Here is a 19,675-nt window from a genome sequence, read left to right as displayed (position 1 = left end):
TAACATACAGCCACAATCTTAAAAAAAAAAAAACCTGTCCCCTTTCCCCCAAAGCATGTTATATCGATAATACCTTAGTTTAGCAATGCAGTCTAGGAGTAGGATTTGGGAGCATCAAGGTAAACAGTCTTGGTGTTTTCCAGTTCCGCAGACCAGAAACCAGTGTTGTGAAAGATCAGAACTATGAGAGCACAGAGAACGCTTGGAAAGCTTCCTTCAGAGAGATAATATGGAGCTTCTCTGTGATTTTCTGTTATTTTTATTCCAAAGATGGCTTAATTTTAGATTATGACCTTTATTTTTCACTGAGACTCACTAAGCAGCTTGCAGGTGGGGTGGAGTGGCTAGACAGCAGATGACAGTGATTTTAGCTGTTATCAACATTTCTGTTAAAATGTTTCAGAAAATTAAAACATTAAACATGTATCCAGTGCTAATTTTGGGTGAAGTTGCCTTTATGAATATCACGTGTGAAAGGCGTCTGCTAGTTTGTGGCTTTATTTGGAGCAGCTGACTGTATCAGGAGGAAAATGTGTACATACTTGTTATAGCAGGTTGAACCATTGGAAATTGCTGAAATGAGCTGTAGGTATGTGGAATCTCCGCTTGGAGACAGGGGTACAGTTAAGCCATCAGAGCTCCGACTTCTCCTCAAAGTCAGAACCATTCAGAGTTTTGCTGATTGAGGAGCCCTCTGTTATCTGTCATCATTATACAATACTGCTTACTTAGGTCTGGTGCTTCACATAGCTTTGCTTGCAAAGCTTCTTTCCGATGGGCAACAGATGATTTATTTTATGAACTCCAGCTGTGGTAGTCCTACATTTAACTCACAGTGGTAGTCAAGAGGGCAAGGTATGTAGCCATGTGAAAATCGACACTTCTTATTTTAGAGTAATTTCAGGTTCCTGTAGGGTATTTGGGTGCAATTTCATAGATTATTTCTTATATACTTACGTAAAAGTGTCTTTTAGATTAGGTTATCATTTTATTAAACCTGTATTATATACACTAAAGTAATTTTACTTATATCTCTAACAATTATGTATGTTAAATTATTATGGTTGAGTTTTTTTAAATCTCCCATCTTTCAGCCATTCTATTACCCCTTTTGGTTCAGTGTTGCCTTTCCAATTCTGTAGTAGATGGCTTATTTTCCCCTTAGCAAGTGGAAGTCTAGTATCTCTTGAATTTTCTAAAGGAAATCCATTAATGATATTTTTGAACAGCTGAGATGAATAATAAATGGATTTAGAGTCACCTCAGAATATATGGGAATTTTTAAGAGAATACATAAATCCACTCTAATGGAGCAATTAGCTCTGTACAGAGCATGTAGGGTCTAAGGTGTGAGACAATGTTTTTAATTTTTTTTTCTTGATAATGTTCACTGTTGAAATGGAAGGAACTTGTCATCTCTTGACTGCACCTATGATTGTGTGCCCGAATGGGTAGCAATACTTTTGCTTTTTTTAAAGATGTCCGAGATTGAATAACAAAATACAGACAATGATTAATCCTGAGCCCACTTTGGAGGACAGCAAAAAGGAATGATTGAGCTACTGAGTGGTTTATTTGCCATCATGTTTTACCAGATAATTACTAACGTTCTACTTTGAGCAACAATGTTTGGATCGCAAATTCACTTACAATACAATTCCTTTATTATAATGAATTTTTAAATAAATTATGATATTTACACTGATGGCTTGTGGTATAGAGTGTTAAGTTCTTGAGAACAGGAATAATCCATTAGCCTTCTTTATGAGCACTCAAATATCTAGCTTAGTACCATCAACTCTTAGGAGTTCTGTAAATGTGTTGACTAGCACGTTGGACAGTTATAAATTTTGAAATTAATTAGGAAGTCCTCAGGCATTTTTTTTTTTTAAAGGTTCTTAGTCAGCTTCCTGTTTTTTTCCTCCCATCGGAAACCCCAATAGCAGCAGAGAGCTAAGACCCAGCCCCTTTTCCTTGAACCCTTATATACTTCTGGTTTAGGCTCTGGAGCTTCTACCAGGAGAGCAAGTTCAGTCCACCTTTGCTGACCCTTGAAAGAAGCCGAGCCATCCCCCTCTAACCTCCTTCAACCTAACCTCCATTCTCTGTTGTTGGCAGTGGCGGCCCCTGACTTGCTGGATCCTAAATCTGCCGCTCAGAACTCTAAACCGAGGCTCTCGTTCTCCACGAAACCCACCGTGCTTGCTTCCCGGGTGGAGACTGACACGACCATTAATGTTATGAAATGGAAGACGGTCTCCACGATTTTCCTGGTGGTCGTCCTCTATCTGATCATCGGAGCCACAGTGTTCAAAGCGTTGGAGCAGCCTCACGAGATTTCCCAGAGGACCACCATTGTGATCCAGAAGCAGACGTTCATTTCCCAGCACTCGTGTGTCAATTCGACTGAGCTGGACGAACTCATCCAGGTAACTGGCACCCAGGAGTTGTTATTCCGTTTCCTCTGTGGGCAAAGACAAGTAAGAATAAGAGGCAATAACTTAGTACTAGGTCCTCCTATGTGCCTGTGGGGTCCTCTCCCACTTTTCTCCTTAGTGTAGACCTCTTGGCCACAGTTTCGTTTTCTCTTTATTGCACTCCCTCCCTCTTTTCTTATTTCTGCCATCTTTTCTTCTTTACTTCTCCCACTCCCTGCTGCTTCTCATCCTCTTCTGCTCTTGTGTTTCTCTGTTTCTGTCCTGTTGTCACCCTTCTTTCTTTTCCTTTGCCTTGTCTTAGAACTGCCAGTGGACAGTTCTGTGAACACAGGGTTACCTTGCTGGAGGCCCTCAGGGTTAGAGGACCACTGCCGACTGAGAAACTGCTGTGGCAAATGAGGGGAAAATACAAGGCGGAAAAGTGCGGTAATCATGGCAATGGCTATTATAAGATAGAAAAGATGAGTTTGTAGTGGATACATCTCATGGCTAGCAAGTCATAGCTCACTTCTTTAATCTAGCCAAAGCATAACTCTGATAACTGCCTTTTTTAGGTGTCTGGGGAGAAGTGATTAATCATTGCTTCTCTAAACCCCAGCTAAAAGCAATTTACTAGTAACACAGAAAAATGGAGTTTTTGAATAAAAACTAATTTAGTTTTAATTTAATAATACTGTTCTCTCTAATAGCAGAACCGTACCCTTATGGAAAAACATTAAAAAAAATTTAATCCCAGAATGATTTAAAAATTTCAGTTAGGCTCCTTGGAGATGGCTATATTTTTGTTGTAGATTTCTTTTGTTTAAAACAAATCATTGGTCCAACCAAGAATCTTCGTCAAGAAGAAAGCCCTAGAATTTTCTTTCAAGGAGAGATCTGACTGGTGGAAACATTTGAATTGTACATATATTCATTTTCCTATAGAGCCTATTTTTCTTACCAGATTTATGTCAAATGGGATTGAAAACAATCTGTGAGCCATCAACTGAGCAGTTTCTTCCTCATCTTATGTTTGGTTTTACATCATTTGAGTGAGTTGGAATAGTCGATTGCGGGAAGAAATTATTATTGATTTTTATCCAGCTTCTTGTTCTACGACCTTTCCTCTTTTATTCCCTCTTGCCATGGATCCCCAAATGCTACCTCTGTCCTCCATAGCCTTCTCTATTTATAGAATACACAAGCAAGTTCTAGTTCAAGTCTTATTGAAAGCTATCAAAGCTAGTATTCTCTGATCCTCATTTAGCTCCTACCACATTCAGACACTTCTGCATCTCACCTATTTGACTTAAATTTTGGAAAGGTTCTTCAGATAATTAGATACTGAATTCCCTACTATTTGTAGATGATGGTGCCATTTTTTTTTTTTTTTTTAATTTTTATTTATTTATTTTTGGCTGTGTTGGGTCTTCGTTTCTGTGCGAGGGCTTTCTCTAGTTGTGGCAAGCAGAGGCCACTCTTCATCGCGGTGCGCAGGTCTCTAACTACCGCGGCCTCTCTTGTTGCAGAGCACAGGCTCCAGACACGCAGGCTCCAGACGCGCAGGCTCAGTAGTTGTGGCTCACGGGCCTAGTTGCTCCGCGGCATGTGGGATCCTCCCAGACCAGGGCTCGAACCCGTGTCTCCTGCATTGGCAGGCGGACTCTCAACCACTGCGCCACCAGGGAAGCCCGATGGTGCCATTTTCAGTACTGACAGTGAACCTGCCAAATAATATCATCAGTCCAGCCACCCCATTGTCTGTTCCTGCATAAGATCACTTCCACTTCACTCTTGATTTGTGCCCATCATCCTTAGAGGTACTAAAAATCTTTAAAGAATCCCCACTTCCCTTGGGTTTTAGAAGAAGAGCTCTATGTTATTTTGGTGGAGGGAGCGTGGAGTCGTGGTAAAAGCCTAACCTGTGGGATTCGACAGGACGTTTTAAATTCCATTTGAGTACTTTCCTAGAGGTGTCATCTTGAACAAGTAATTTTCCTCTCTAAGCTTTAGGTCTAGCTAGAATGAGGGAAGAATACCTATCAAGTAAGGTTGCTGTAAGGAGTAAAGAGATAATCCGGGGAAGGCATTTAGGCACTCAAGACGTGTTAGGTTTATTTGCTGTTGTTGTTATTTTTCCTTCTCTGCTTATCTCTTAATTGGGTGGAAGCGTCTGATTCAGGTAATTGCATACTTACCTTCTCAAGTGAGGTTGTTTGTCTTGGGCAGGAAAAAAATGCTACGTTGTTTTTGGAATAAACAAACGGAGCTCAATATATGACCTAATTATTTTTCTTTTTGCTCTACACAGGCAATCCATTTTAGCTTTATTAATATTCATTGCCGATTGAGCATCTTCTTAAAAAATCTTAAGGATTTTGGTGCTTATTGGGTGTTTTTAAACGCAGAGGGTTTGCCTGTTATTTATTGTCATATCACTCACCTTTATAACCCTATGGTTTTAATAAATTATTTTTTTCTCTTTGAACATAATTTCTTCTTGTAAAAGAAATCTTTATAATGGCATGGCTCCAAGGATCAAAGTCAGTGTCTAAATAGGGAGGAAAGCAAATGAGCCAGGAATCATATATTAGAATTACATTTCATTTGTATAGTTCTCATAAATTTCCAAGTGTTTTTCCCGTGTTTATTTTCCCTTTTAATCTTCCCTTAAAACCTCATGAGCGGGTATATTAGGCAGAAATATCGCAGCATTAAGGATTAGGAGGCTAAGAAACCGAATGATTTACCCCAGATAGTATCTTTAGGATGAGAGTTCAGGTCTTCAGAATCTTGGTCTGGCTTTATTCCTAGGAGTCTCCACTCTTCCAGGGCTTTCAGTGCTGAGGGGAAAACAGTTGGAGAAGTCAGAAGTTCAGCCCTCGTGTTGGTGGAGAAGGAATTCTGGATTCCTTTTGTGAATAGTGGGCAAAGAGGAGGAAGTGGGTAGTCAGGCAGTAAGGCCAACGTCAGGTACAGTTAACCTAATCTGGCCTCCAGTTATTAATTACCCCTCTGGGTGGGTGATGGTAACCTCATTCCATGCTGTGGTTGTATCACAGTGTAGCCTAGGCTTGGGGGCAGGGTGGGCGGGGTGCGGGGCGGGGGGTGGGGGGGAGATTGGGAAATGGAGCGTTAAGGCACATGAGAGCAACTTCCTTTTCTGCTATCGAGTCCCATCGTGTGTGTTCCATCTAAGTGCTGTTTGTTTTTTAAAAATATTTATTTATTTATTTGGTTGCACCGGTCTTAGTTGCGGCACGCGGGATCTTTGTTGCGGCATGTGGGCTCTTAGTTGCGGCACACGGGATCTAGTTCCCTGACCAGGGATTGAACCCGGGCCCCCTGCTTTGGGAGCATGGAGCCTTAACCACTGGACTGCCAGGGAAGTCCCTAAGTGCTGTTTTTGACAAAGACCCTCTAAGGCAAGATTGAGGTGGTGGCAGAGATATCAAGACAAAGAGAACTTTTCTGGGATGAAATATTTTGAAAACTTTGACTTTTCAACTTCCATTACATTTGTTGGTGTGATGCCAGTACAGAAAAATATATGGAAACATTTTTGTTTCAAGAGTCATGAATACCATTAGCAATAGCCAAATTTTAATGAGCACTTACTATGTGCGAGGCACTATTTTAACCCTTTCCATGTATTAGCTCCTTTAATTCTCTTAAACAACCCTATGAGGTATGTGCCTTATTATCTATATTTAACTTAGGTGGAAACTGAGTCAGAGGGAGCTAATTTTCCAAGAGCTAATTTTCTAAAAGGTAGAGTGCACTGTTATTCAAAGCTAAATGGACAGACTCCAGAGCTTATGATTTTAGCTCCTATATTTACTGCCTCTAAAAAAATTTAATAAACATTAAAGTTTGCTGTCAAGTTCCCTAATATTCCGTATATTAGAGTGTAATAAATATCAAATGATAGTCCTCTGTACATCGTGATTTACATTATATAACATATCTCGCTCTCCATATATATGGAGAGTATATAACCTGGATTTTAATATTCTTTCTGGACAACACTTCCTGCTTTTATCCTGTTTGAATGTCATAAACAAGTAGAGGCATGGTTATATTAGATATACCTGGTTTTAATCTAGTTATTTCTGTGTTTGCTGAGTCAATTCTGAGATTAAAAAATGGGGCAAAAATCTATGATCTATACATTGATAATAAAAACATCTTATGGGAGATTTGACTTTTATCATTTGAGCTCTACGCCCCTGTGAGGTAGGTGGGGAAGGTATTCTATCCACTTTTTGGGTGAAGAAACTGACACATTTCACAAGGTCATGTGGTGGCCTCAGGTCTAGATCTTTGGAGTCTTCCAGTTGAGGGGATTATATTCTCTGCACTGTTCCCTCTTCTCAATTTTGTTCTTACTGCTTCATTCAGTGACATTTATTGAGCACTTCCAGTGTGTTGACCTTTGTGCTGGGTATTGAGCCAAGTAAATTGATGGGGGAAAACATGGCTTCTCTTAAGGTACTCTCTCCTTTAGAGTCAATGGAGGAGACTGCTATAAACTTAGTTATAATAGAACTACTTGCAGATTGGAGCTGGGCTACTGAGGAAGAAATTAACCACCCAGTGAGAGTTGGGAAGACACAGAAGAGGAGGTGAAAGGGAAACTGGATTTTAAGTGTGGAATCAGTGCTCTCTGGAGGAAAAATTGGAATCAGTAGATGTTCTAGGCAGAGGGCATGGCGTAACTGAATTGTCTGGGCGTGAGGGGCAGCGGCATGAGCGAGTCTGACAGAGTAGAGCAAGGTCTCTTATTCCACGGGAAGGAGGTGGGCTTTACCCTAGGCCTATTCCCCTGCAGCTGAAGTAGATGCGCCGTTGAGGGCATTGGTTGTATACCAGGGGATACTTGGAGCTACATGCCTTCCTAGAATGCCAATGAACTAGACTTTAAAAAAAAAAAAAGAAAAACATTGTTTTATACTAATTCTATAAGCATGTATTCATTCATATATATTTATTGAATTCTTGTTGAATTCCCTGTGCGTTGTCGCAGGCACTGAAATACAGTAGAGAATAAAACATGAAAATTCTTGCCCTTGGCGAGCTTGCATTTTACTGGGGGAAGATAGTATGTTAGTGATAAGTCTCAGGAGAAAAATATAAAGTAGTGAAGAGGGGTGGGAAACGTTGGATGGTCTTGGTGATTAATTTTAGATAAGGTCACTGATAAGGTGACTTTTAAATGAAGGGCGTGAGGGAATTAGCCAAGGGGCAGTCTGGGGAATAACACTCAGCAGAGGACCCAGCGTGTCCCAAAGATGAGAGCATTCCTGGCCTGCAGAGGAACAGCAAGGATGCTGGGAGGGCGTGGTAGAAGATGATGTCAGGCAGGTAATGTGGGCCAAGTCCTATAGGGCCTTGTAAGTGAGAATCAGGAGTTTGGCTTTTTAGTACAGATGAGTGTTCTATGCTGGCTTATGTTTCACCAGGATCACTCTGGCTGCTGAGTTCAGAATAGACTGCAGGAGGCCGTGGGCAGAAACAGAGGGAGCAGTTATGAGGCTGTTGTAATAATCCTGGTGATGGATAAGGGGAGCTTGAAGTAAGGTTGTTGTAGAGAAAGTTGTGAGATATGGTCAGATTCTCGATGTATCCTGGAAGGAGAGCCAATGAGACTTACTGACGGACAGGATGGGCAGGGCAAAGGTGAGGAGTCAAAGATAACCCCAACATTTTTGTCCTAAGAAACCAAAGGAATACAGTTTCCATTTTTCTGAGATGAGGAGTGCAGGGGGACCTGGATTGGGGGTGATGTCAGGAGCTTAGTTTGGGGCACTAATCGTGTCCATTAGACGGGCTTCGATTATTGAAGAAGATTCACAGGACCCCACATAGCAGCGCTTACAGATCTATAGTATAACGTAGGAACATGGTGCAGTACAACAACAGCACCCAAATAAGGATCTGCACCACAGGCAAGGGTCATATCTCAGCATGGGGTCTGGCGGGGCCACGAGCCAGCTGGACTTGTCCTCCCTCTGTAAGGCCATGCCAGGCTATACTCCTCTCTTGGATCAAGAACCACCAGTGTGTGCACAGAACATTGCGGGCCAGGGAGAACAAAATGGCGTCTTGGCTGGAGTTTCTGATCCCCCGCTGGTCACATAGGCATTTTCTTGCCATATAACCAGCCTTAGTGGCAGAGCTTTCCAGGAGTCTCTCTGAGACCAGGTGCAAATCATCCATCACAATGTTATCCATAAATAATGCTGACAAGCTGGTGCTAACCTCCCTGAAGCCCCTCAGGTCATGGTTATAAAACAATACTCTTGATCAGAGTGTCTCATGCCTTTACTAAGGGACAGTGTTGTGTGGGTACTTTAGCCCAACGGCTCAGGCCAATTCCAGGCCAGCACAGTCAAGTTAAATTTGCGATGCCTGTGAGGACATCCAAGGGTAGAAGTTGAGTAGGATGCTGGAAATGTGAGTTTGGTCTTTGGGGGAGGGGTCAGGCTAAAGATATACTTTTTTTTTTTTGAAAATTTAAAACATTATTTATTTATTTATTTATTTTTGGCTGTGTTGTGTCTTCGCTTCTGTGCGAGGGGCTTTCCCTAGTTGCGGCGAGCGGGGTCCACTCTTCATCGCGATGCGCTGGCCTCTTACTGTCGCAGCCTCTCTTGTTGCGGAGCACAGGCTCCAGATGCGCAGGCTCATCGGCCATGGCTCACAGGCCTAGCCGCTCCGAGGCATGTGGGATCTTCCCAGACCAGGGCTCGAACCCGCGTCCCCTGCATTGGCAGGCAGACTCCCAACCACTGCGCCACCAGGGAAGCCCAAGATATACTTTTGGAAGTCATCATTATACAGAAAGCATTTAAAGTCAAGACGATGGATGAAATCACCTGGAGAATGAGTGCAGGTTGAGATGAGCAGAGATTCTAGTATGACCCCAGGAGCACTTCAACATGTAGAGGTTGCTGAGGAACAGATCCAGAGTCTGCGTGAATGACTGATTTACAACCTAAGATTTCAAGGATGTTCCTCTTGTTTTAGCAAGCTGTATCACTCTATGCCCCCAGACCTCTTAAGGTTTCTTTTTTCTTTGCCTGTAGGAACCCTTTAAAAGAAACATTTAAAAAGTATGTCTCTAGGCATGGGAGCCACTGAAAGTGTTTGAATAGGGGAGCCCAATTATGTTTTGGATTATGGCTCTCTTAATGGCAAATGGGATGGTTTAGCATTTGAAAAGCGTGCTTAGAACTGATTGTATATGGTGGTGAGTGATACTGTCTGATTCTGTATACAGTGGTTTGGTGGCTGTTATTCTAGTTCATACAAGCATCGAGGTATATTAAATATTTGGCTTCACTTTTGGAAAGCATATGTTCATCTTTGATCATTTTATTTATGGACACAAAATCATGTCCAGAAAGCATCTAAAAGGGCTGTCTTTTCTTATCAGTGATTTTACTTTTCCTGTTCAATATTTTGGATGAATTTAGACTTTAGGAACCCGATTCTAACAAAAAAATTGCCTGAAAAATATTTAAACATCCCATAAAATACTTTACGTCCTTTGGGTTAATCTCTGGAAAAAGCATTTTTAGATGGTGTAATGTGTAAACTTCTAGTAGCTTGGATTGTTTTAGCAGATTATCTAGGAGTCACTTAAAGGACTGGGCTTCAAGGGTGAGGATTTCTCAAGAGTGCTGTTTTCATAGTTAGAAGAGGGAGTTAGGTATCAAGGGTGATACAGAAGTCTTAAAGAAAACCTTGTCAGTTTCCAGTTTTCCTGGGACTCTCCCATTTGCTACTTTCTTAGTAGGATAACTTATGTTTGCCTCCCATCCCAGCCCCTATTTTCATGCTGTCTTGACTTTCAGAGTGAAAGAATGAAAAGGGAAACACGTTTTCCATGTGTAAGTACATCCAGTAACAATTGAGATAGTTTCATTCACTGTTTTCTAATTATACTTAGGTTTTTATTATAAAACATAAAAGTAGTTGTCAGAAAATGATTTTATCTCCAAAGGATATATGAAACTTAACTAGTTAATATTGGTAAAAAAAATAGTAAAGTGCTATATGAATATTATATATCAATAAAATATCACCCAAACTGATATGATTGAAAAGGAATATTATTTTAAAATAATGGCTAGGACACTATTTGATAGCTGGAATGGTTATTGCAGAGTGAGCAAAATTATTCTGCGTATACATTGTAATACATTTAAAAATATTTTTTGGCTGACAGTTTCTTTGGTCTAAACTTAAAACATGACTTAAATGTAAAGCTCAGTCAGATAGTATTAGAGTGAAGTTTGACTATTATAGATCTGTCCATAGCAATTATGATGGTGGCTTTAAAATTCTTAGAGTTGTACATTCCATATTTTCATTTTATCATATATTTGAATACCGTTTTGCATGTTAAGGTATATTATTTAATTCACACATCCCCTGACATGTATATATTAATTCACATTTGCAAAGTGAGGAAACTGAGGCACAGACAGATTAGGTGCCTTGCAGTTCAGAAAGAGACAAAATGGTACCTTGATTAGATTCTTCCTTGTGACTGCATCTTCAGGGCCTTTTGCTTAGATACTTATGCAGGAATGTGTGTACCACAATATCTAGTGATAGTAAATACCCAATAAATATTTAGTTCAAGGCTATATCTCTTTAAAAAGTACTTATATGTGTATTGTATTTTGTTTGGTCAGGAAACAGAGAGTTTATTCTTCATCATCCCCCTTTTGTAGATAAGGGAACTGAGGCACAGAATGTTTAACCCCAGGTCACTCAGCCTTTTTTGGCTTGAGATGCTGAAAGTGGCACAACGAGCATTAGAGTTTGCAGAGCTGTCATCCAGGTGCCTCTATAGCTCGTTTCCATTGTTCCAAAAGGCCTTTTTAGGAGTGACATTATTTTGTTGTATTTTCTCCCCGGGATCCCCTTTTATCTAACCCCACAAACTAAATCAGATTTCTGACTTGTGCACCTAGGGTACACTTTCTTTATTTTAAGTTGCTGGTGCATCTGGCACATCCATGCTGTACCAGCGTGCTGACACATCCATGCCGTAGAAGCAAAGATCAGCCGCAGGTCTGTAAGTGTGAAGGCAGGATATATACTTGTGGAGAATGAGAGTACAACTGTAAGGCCACAGTGAGCAACTAAAATATTATGCAGAAACGTGTGTGGTTGGGCATTAGTCATGCTGAAGCCTGAGCAGGTGAGGAAAGCCTGAGCAGGTGAGGTCAGGGAAGGTGATTTAAAGCTGGAGGATTCTTACCCGAATGGAAGAGGTGGACAGGAGTGGAAAGAGGAAGAGCAGAGGGAAATAGTTATAAGAACACACGAAGTTAACATTCTATCTATAGGATTATAGCACTTTTACTCCTTTCTTGGTTTCTAACATTCACAAAGTATTAATCGTATCTTGTACAAAATCCAGGTGATACCAGAAGGTATCAAGAAGAAAGTAACATCTGAAATCCTTCCTTCCAGAGTTGACCAAGACCTCTCTTTAGGCATTATACACAAATGGAATAGACTGAAGGGTGTGTGTGTGTGTTGGTGTATACACACATATATGCGTATGTCCCATGTGTGTACACATGGGATCACATATGCATGCCATTTTGCTATCTCCATCTTTTGCTCACCATTGTGTAGGGTATGATTCAGGAATATTCCAGGTCTTCATGTTAGCTATTGTCTGAAGGGTTTTGACATAGAGGACCTGACACAGAGTACTAGCACTCCCCACATCCCTTGTGGTGGGGGATTTAGATTCCCTTATGGTCCTTTGGTCGAAAAGGTTCATTCTCTTAATAAGTGATGAATAGAGGAAACCGAAGTATTGACTGAAGAGTTCAAGTATGGAGTATTGAAGAGTATAGAAGAATAGAACCTGTGGCATTGCAAAAGAGGAGAAGTACTCATCTACTTGTAGATCTTGTAGTAGTAGAACTGCTACATCCTGAAATGTTTTCATTTCAGGAAATAAATGTTGGTTCCTTTCAGTCGTGCTATTGGGATCCTCCTATTTTGTTATTTATTAAGTATTCACATAGGTTAGGTAATATCCTTTTCAGTAAGGGAATGAGATGGTGTTTTCTAACTTTTTCAGCTATTTCCCTACCTTTCATTTTTATGAACATTTGAATATCTTGGCTGAATCAAGAATAGTAGTTCATCTAGCTTAGTATTTCTTACTCTTAACTATCTAAGGAACATATAAAAACAGTGCCTCAGTTCTCTTAAAAAGGACAACTTTACCCAGTGCCTCATGACGTTATGAAAAATCTGTCATGGATCTAATATTCATAAGCTTAATTTATCTAAACTGTTTGAATATAACCACATTTCACCTTGTACCTTCTCTTGAGATAAGCGTCTTACATTCTACTCAATAAAGTTTTTCTTTGCTCTTTTATAAAATTACATCCTTTAAGTTTTAAGCCATTTGCTTAGCGAATTTAGCAAACAAAGTCATGTAATTCCCGTCTACGGAGAGGGACACTGTCTTTTTTATCTTCATCCCCTACCGCATGTAGAATTCATTCTTCCTCACCTCTGTATGCTTTTGTAATCCGTGATATTGTGTGTCTTGGGTCTTTGCCTTTCTGGTAGTCTTGTATTTTCATCTCTTCCTTAGCACTTACAGCGTCTTCTTGATTATTTTACTTATCCTTTTTTGAACTGCTTTCTGCTCAGTTAACATTTTGAGAAGTGTCAATTAGAGCTGTGGGCAGTATTCCAGAAGAGGAGGAATCATAATGTAGCACAAGAGTGGCTTTCTGTTTTAATTCTTTCCTTGTCCTTTTTTCCCCCCCGTTTTATTTCTGTTACCACTCTGATGGTGCCTAGGGTTTTGTATTTGTTGTTGTTGAATGATGTCCTCAGGCAAAGAATTGCAGTGACTTGAGGCTTCTTCTAGGCTACTGAAAACACTCTTTGAAGAGGGTAGCCTGGGTTATTTTCTCCCAAATCCATTAGTTTTCACTTGACAAAGATGAGCCTCAGTTCTCATTTGTGTGCCTCTTTATCCAGGCATGTGAGATTTTAAAAATTTAATTGAACATCAGGCATTTCACAGATCATGGTAGTATTTCCACACTTTGATATTTCCCTTTTTAGTGTAAAGTTAAAACTGCAGAACAGATACTTAGATTTACATTTATCCCTTCAAATATATGTTTATTATACCTACATTTTTTAAACTATTAAAACCTTTTCTTTTAGACCTGTAACCAAACATACCCATTTTTAAAATTTTTCCCATTTTTACAAAGAACATTTTTTCTCAGTCTTTAGTACATAGTTTTCTTTTTATGACTGCTTACATTTTGCTAATTAATTTTTCTCTATGTCCTTACGTACTCCCTTATAATAGCTTTTGGATTGGCGAAGCATACTTTCTCTACGCAGTAGTGCTTTATTTTTACCCTGTGATTAGTTAACTTGCATATGTGTTCAGAAATATTCTTCATGTGCTTTCACTCTGTTTTGCTTTTAGTTTTTCTCAGAAAACTCCAGTTTATTCAGAACTTACTGTTACGTATAAGTGAGAGAGCTCCAATTCGTCTGTAATTAGTCCTCCGTTTATAGTAATGTTAAGTGAAAGTGCCAATATTTGCAGACTGTTAAAAGTATGTACTTTTTCAGGGGTACCTAAGGAATCAAAATTTACCAGAGGCTTATAGAAGTAAAATGCGTTCTCTGGTGATGTAGCATTTAAGGGAGCTTTCAGAAATAAGTAAAGCAATGAATGTGAGTACTGTGAAGGGAGAAGAATCTCAGTAGACACTGTTACATGGGTTGCAGTGATGCATATTTCAGGAAAAAGAATCTTTAATTCTTAAATTTTCCATTTTTAGGGTCCCAAAATAGTTTCTTGGCTGTTGTAAAGTCCCTTTTCTACAGTTATGCATCTCTTCTTATTTTGCTAAAGCTCACTTAGAGGAGTATGGGGAGTCATCAGAAACTCGTAATTGCTAAAGCAGGACATGTTCCTTTTGGGCAAATGAAAAGTTCTCCTTTCCTATCACTGTTATTCATATACTATAGAGGGTGATTTGAAAACATTTGATTTAAGTGACAGGTACAATAAAATGAACTCCACTCTCCTTGGACATATGTGCGATCAGCACAAGAGTGAAACTAATGGTACCAGGGAAGCAGATTCTGAGATTTATGGGTGAAGAGACACTGATTTGTGTCCATTTAGACGTTTTGGTGTTAACCCCGAGAGCAGAGGTACCTCACTTCTCCATATTTGAAGGGGAGTCCTTAGGGAGGTTTTGTGTTAACCCAAGTCACCACCCCATGGGTCTGTGGTGCTGTGTGTTTCCAACAGAGTGACAGTGTGGTCAGGATTCACTAACAGATTTCCAAGTAAGGCAAGCCCAAATGGACTAGAAAGGAGAAACATCCTTATTAGATGGATTTAGGATTCTTATCTTTTATTTTGCAGGGGAAGTAAAGGAAAGGTCATATTTTCCTTAAAATAGCCACGGAGATGCATACAAATTATGTTCTTTAGTGGGCAGCATATTTTCACATAGCAGCATCTCAGATGATGGGGTCCCAGGTGTTTGCTGAGCAAAGAAGAAGCTAGTGAATATGGCAGAGGTCTTCTTAGCTTTGACTTTAAAGCTGCTCTAGTGCATGTGCTTTTTTCTGGTAAAGTAGAATTTACAATGTTAATTACCTACCAGTCTGTAAGGAAATTTAAATGTTGCTGGGTGCAGTTCTGAAGTTCCTGTTGCATGAGGGAGGGGTTAGTGAGGGTTTCTTTGAACCCCTGTTTTTCTCTTGCTTCTCAGGAGGTAGGCAGGCTGCTGCTGTTTTCCACTTGTCCTAGTCCATGAACAAATCATCAAATGATTTATTCCCAGTTTTTATTATATAGAATTTTATAAGACAAGATTACATTTTGATAAGTCAAGGTAACTTATCACTCGTACAGGAAAACAAAATTGATTTGCAGCATAGTTTTGTGAATCTGAATTTTTTTGGGCATTTGGACACACACTGGACATCCTGAGTTCTCTTTCTGCATCCTCACTCAGAAGCATTTTTGCATTCATTTATCACATTCAGGTAGCATATCATCTATTAGATGACCTGAGGTCAGACTTACTCATCTAAAGGAAGAGGTAGTTAAAATGCACATTCATTCATTTATTCATTCTGCATGTAATGTTTTTTAAGAGGTGTAGTTTTTTTTTTTTTTTTGCGGTACGCGGGCCTCTCACGGTTGTGGCCTCTCCCGTTGCGGAGCACAGGCTCCGGACGCGCAGGCTCAGCGGCCATGGCTCATGGGACCAGCCGCTCCGCGGCATGTGGGATCTTCCCGGACCGGGGCACAAACTTGTGTCCCCTGCATGGGCAGGCGGACTCTCAACCACTGCGCCACCAGGGAAGCCCAAGAGGTGTAGTTTTAAGCAAGGGGAGTCATCAACATAGAACTATACTGACAGAGTCCTGCTCTCATGAAGCTTCTATCCTAGTGGGAAGTGACTAAAAAATAAACTAAGAAGTAGCTGAACAAGATAATTTCAGGAAGTACAAATGTTCTGAAGACTAAAGAATGACCCAGTGAGATGGAATGATGGGAGCAGGGCTCCTCTAGAAGGGCTGTGTTTTCTCTGAGCTGGTGACCTTGGGATGAGGTTTGAATGAGGGAGTCAGTCATGTAGAGATCTTGGGAGGAAGCGTTTGAGGAGGAGTAGGCAGCAAATGCAAAGGTGGGAGCATTCTTGGTGTGTCCGAGGGCCTGTGCAAACACCAGTGTGGTTGGCCCATCATTCATGAGTTGAGGGAAATAGGCCAAAGCCTCATAGGTCTTCATTAGTGGTCTAGGTTTTACATGCAATGGAAATTGACAAATAGAAAGTTTAGAAAGAAACAAACATAATTATATCATAATTGTGCTAGGCAAATAAGGTGGCGACTTAGGGGGATTAGAAAGATTAGTTGGAGAAATTTTAATGAAAGTTGATTTTGTGAAGAATTTTAAATAAGGGGGGACAAACAGTGTTTGGGCTAGTAGGATAGGAGCCCTTAAGGAAGACGTGCTCAATGATTTCCAGGCGATGATCCTGGAAATGTGTGTACTTTTGGAGAAGGTATAAGGGAGAGGGGAGATGGCTGAGTGTTCTGAAGCTGATACTAGATATTCAACTTAATGTGTCCAAGATTCATTGAAAAGAAGATCATTTTAATGAGCATAGATAATTGCTAGATGATTTGCACGGGCTCTGTGTGGCAGAAGCCCTTTATTTTATTTTTATTTTAACAAAATACATTCTAGTATCCATTTTAGGATACAAGATGTATATTTTTTTACCTTTAAAAATTATTTTTTATTTAAAATCTTCCACAATAGTGGTATTTCTAGGCATGTTACAGCTTACGTGTTACCGTAAATAACTGTGTAATTAGTTTTTCCTTGATAAATAACGATTTCCTTTTTTTTCCTCTCTGGTTAACAAGTTCCAAAGCTTCATAGCAGTGTTCATTCCTGGAAGATGTTTTATCAGATAATGACATTTGGCTCTTGATTTGAGCAGGCCTGAAAGATCTATTACATGAGGCTAGTTTTAAATAAGTTGGCTTAATTAAAATTGTAAATAATCTTATTTTCTAATAATGATATCATTCCTGAGACATATTTTTCATGGACAGCTATATGGTGCTATTACACAAAAATGATGCAAAACTATTTTTTGATAGGACAAGACTTCCTGCTTTATTCTCTTTAGTCAGTACTTCATAGCCTTATTTCTTGATCCATAGAGAACTTGTGTGTATGTTTGTGTGTTTGTGTCTGTGTTTTATCCTCTGTGATCCTTTCCTTATGCAGGATTAAATTGTTTCAGATAGCCTTCTTGTTAGGGACCTAATGAGATTCCTTTCTTGAGGAAAAGAAAAAAATAAGTTAATCTCATATATAAACTGAGCTGGGATATGTGTCTTTGAGTCTCAAAGAAAATGCAAAGAGCGAGCAAAAGTGGTAACTATATCTGAAAGGGAATTTCTGAAAAGTGTCAGCAGAATTTTATCATAATGTATTTTGTATTAATTGCGTACAACATTTTAAGGAATAAACTAATTGAATTTGGAACTTGGAATCTACAGTGCCTAGTCAAATTCTGTCATTTTAGAGCTAAGAAAATAAACAGTTCAGTAATTTTTCTAAGAGCCTGCTACCAGTGAGTAAAAGAACACTATTGGATCCGTGAGTTCTAGCTCCCTACACTTTATCCCCCACCTCCCAATTTCTCCTTTTTCTTTCTCTTATAAATATAAGCATCTTTCCAAGATCAGGGCTGCATTCTAACATTTTTAATTTTGTTGAAATAAGTTATGCAGATATTTTGTTTTCTGTTCTCCGGAGCTGTAGTCTGTATACAGTCTGTATACCCATATAGATGACTCAATATTTTGCATCTATCCATTGCTTGCTGCCTCTTATGGTGAATGAATGAATGGCTGGCTGGCTGACTGGATGAATGAATGAATGAAAAAAAATCTCAGAATTTTAGGATTAGGGAGAATCCTTCAGAATCTTGAGAAAAATTAAAGTGAGTAGTGTCCTTTTGAAGGTTCTTGCCATCAAAATTGCCAGATAAAGTTATAAATGGATTTTTTAAAGGATTAATCCTTTTAATTAGGGGATGATAAATCAAAATGAACTAGGAAGGAGAAGTGAGACAACTTAGAATTAAAAAAATATTTATCTGGTAAATGAAAGAAAATTCCACGAATGTTTACATGTTAAGTGAATATTTATTGAATACCTATTATGTACCTGGCACTGTATGAGACTATGGTGTCTTTTTCTCTCAAAACTGTACTTTATAATACATATTATTTTATATCCTAATTGTCTCACTTCACAATATATTATGAATCTATATCTTTAACTATAGATTTATGAAATCCTTTTTAATGGCTTTATAGTATGCCATTTTATGGATATACCATAGTCTTTTTTTTTTTTTTTAACATCTTTATTGGGGTATAATTGCTTTACAATGGTGTGTTAGTTTCTGCTTTATAACAAAGTGAATCAGCTATACATATACATATGCTCCCATATACCATAGTCTTTTAAGACTATTCTCCTATGCCAGGGACTTAACCTTTTATTATTTTTTTTTTATTGTGGTAAAAAGTGCATAGCATGAGATCTACCCTGTTAACAAATTCTTAGGTGTTAAGTGCAGTATTGTTAACTGTAAGCAGAATGTTGTACAGCAGATCTCTTGAACTTTTGCTTCTTGCATGACTGAGGCTCTGTATCCACTGAGAAAGCAACTGCACTTCCCTGCCCCCACCCAAACCCTGGTAACCACCATTCTACTTTCTGCTTCTGTTGAGTTTGACCACTTAGATACCACATGTAAATGGAATCATGAAGTATTTGACCTTCTGTGACTAGCTTATTTCACTTAGCATAATGTCCTCAAGGTTCATTCAAGTTGTAGCATGTGACAAGGATGCCTTTTTTTTTTAAGGCTGAATAATATTTCATTGTATGCATATACCGCTTTCTTCTCTATCCAATCCTCCATTGATTGACATTTAGATTGTTTTCACCTCTTGACTAATGTGAACAATGCTGTAACTATCATAGAATGTAGATATTTCTTTGAGAATCTCTTTTTGATTCTTTTGGTTAAATATTCAGAGATGGAATAGCTGGATCATAAGCTAGTTCTATCTTTAATTTTTGAGGACCATCCATACTATTTCCTTTAGTGGCTGCACCATTTTACATTCCCATGAAAGTGCCCAAGCGTTCAGATTTCTCCACATCATTGGCAACACTTGTTATGTTCTATTTTTTGTTTTTTTGTTTTGTTTTTATAATGGCCATCCTAATGATGTGAGGTTATATCTCATTGTGGTTTTGATTTGCATTTCCATGATTAGTGATGATGAGCATTATTCATGTACCTGTTGGGCATTTGTATATCATTTTTGAATAAATGTCTACTTAAGTCTTTTGCTCATTTAAAAAATATTAACTTTATTAATTTTTTTTGCTGTTGACTTGTAGGAGTTCCTTATGTATTTTGGATATTAACCCCTTATCAGATATATGGTTTTCCGTTATTTTCTCCCATTCTGTAGGTTGCCTTTTCACTCTGTTGATTGTTTCCTTTGCTGTGAAGAAGATTTTTAGTTTGATGAAGTCCCACTTGTCTATTTTTGTTTTGTTGCCAGTGCTTTTGACAACATTTCCAAGAAATCATTGC

General features: G+C 39.1%; 1 protein-coding gene across 3 annotated transcripts in view; it reads left to right on the top strand.

The window, feature by feature from the left end:
• Positions 1 to 19,675, top strand: part of KCNK2 (potassium two pore domain channel subfamily K member 2) — a 228,312-nt gene that overhangs the window by 70,797 nt on the left and 137,840 nt on the right. For 2 of the 3 annotated variants that reach the window (XM_032644171.1, XM_032644163.1), the window contains exon 2: positions 2,119 to 2,429. In XM_032644171.1, the coding sequence (XP_032500062.1) occupies positions 2,119 to 2,429 (311 nt within the window). Of the gene's footprint in view, positions 1 to 1,864; positions 1,868 to 2,118; positions 2,430 to 19,675 lie in introns of all 3 variants that reach the window. The other variant, XM_032644181.1, reaches the window with a different exon arrangement.

Source organism: Phocoena sinus, chromosome 1 (assembly GCF_008692025.1).
Source record: "Phocoena sinus isolate mPhoSin1 chromosome 1, mPhoSin1.pri, whole genome shotgun sequence".
NCBI classification, from domain to species: domain Eukaryota; kingdom Metazoa; phylum Chordata; class Mammalia; order Artiodactyla; family Phocoenidae; genus Phocoena; species Phocoena sinus.
Note: the sequence above shows the minus strand (reverse complement) of the source record. Positions and strands in the feature narration are given on the sequence as shown.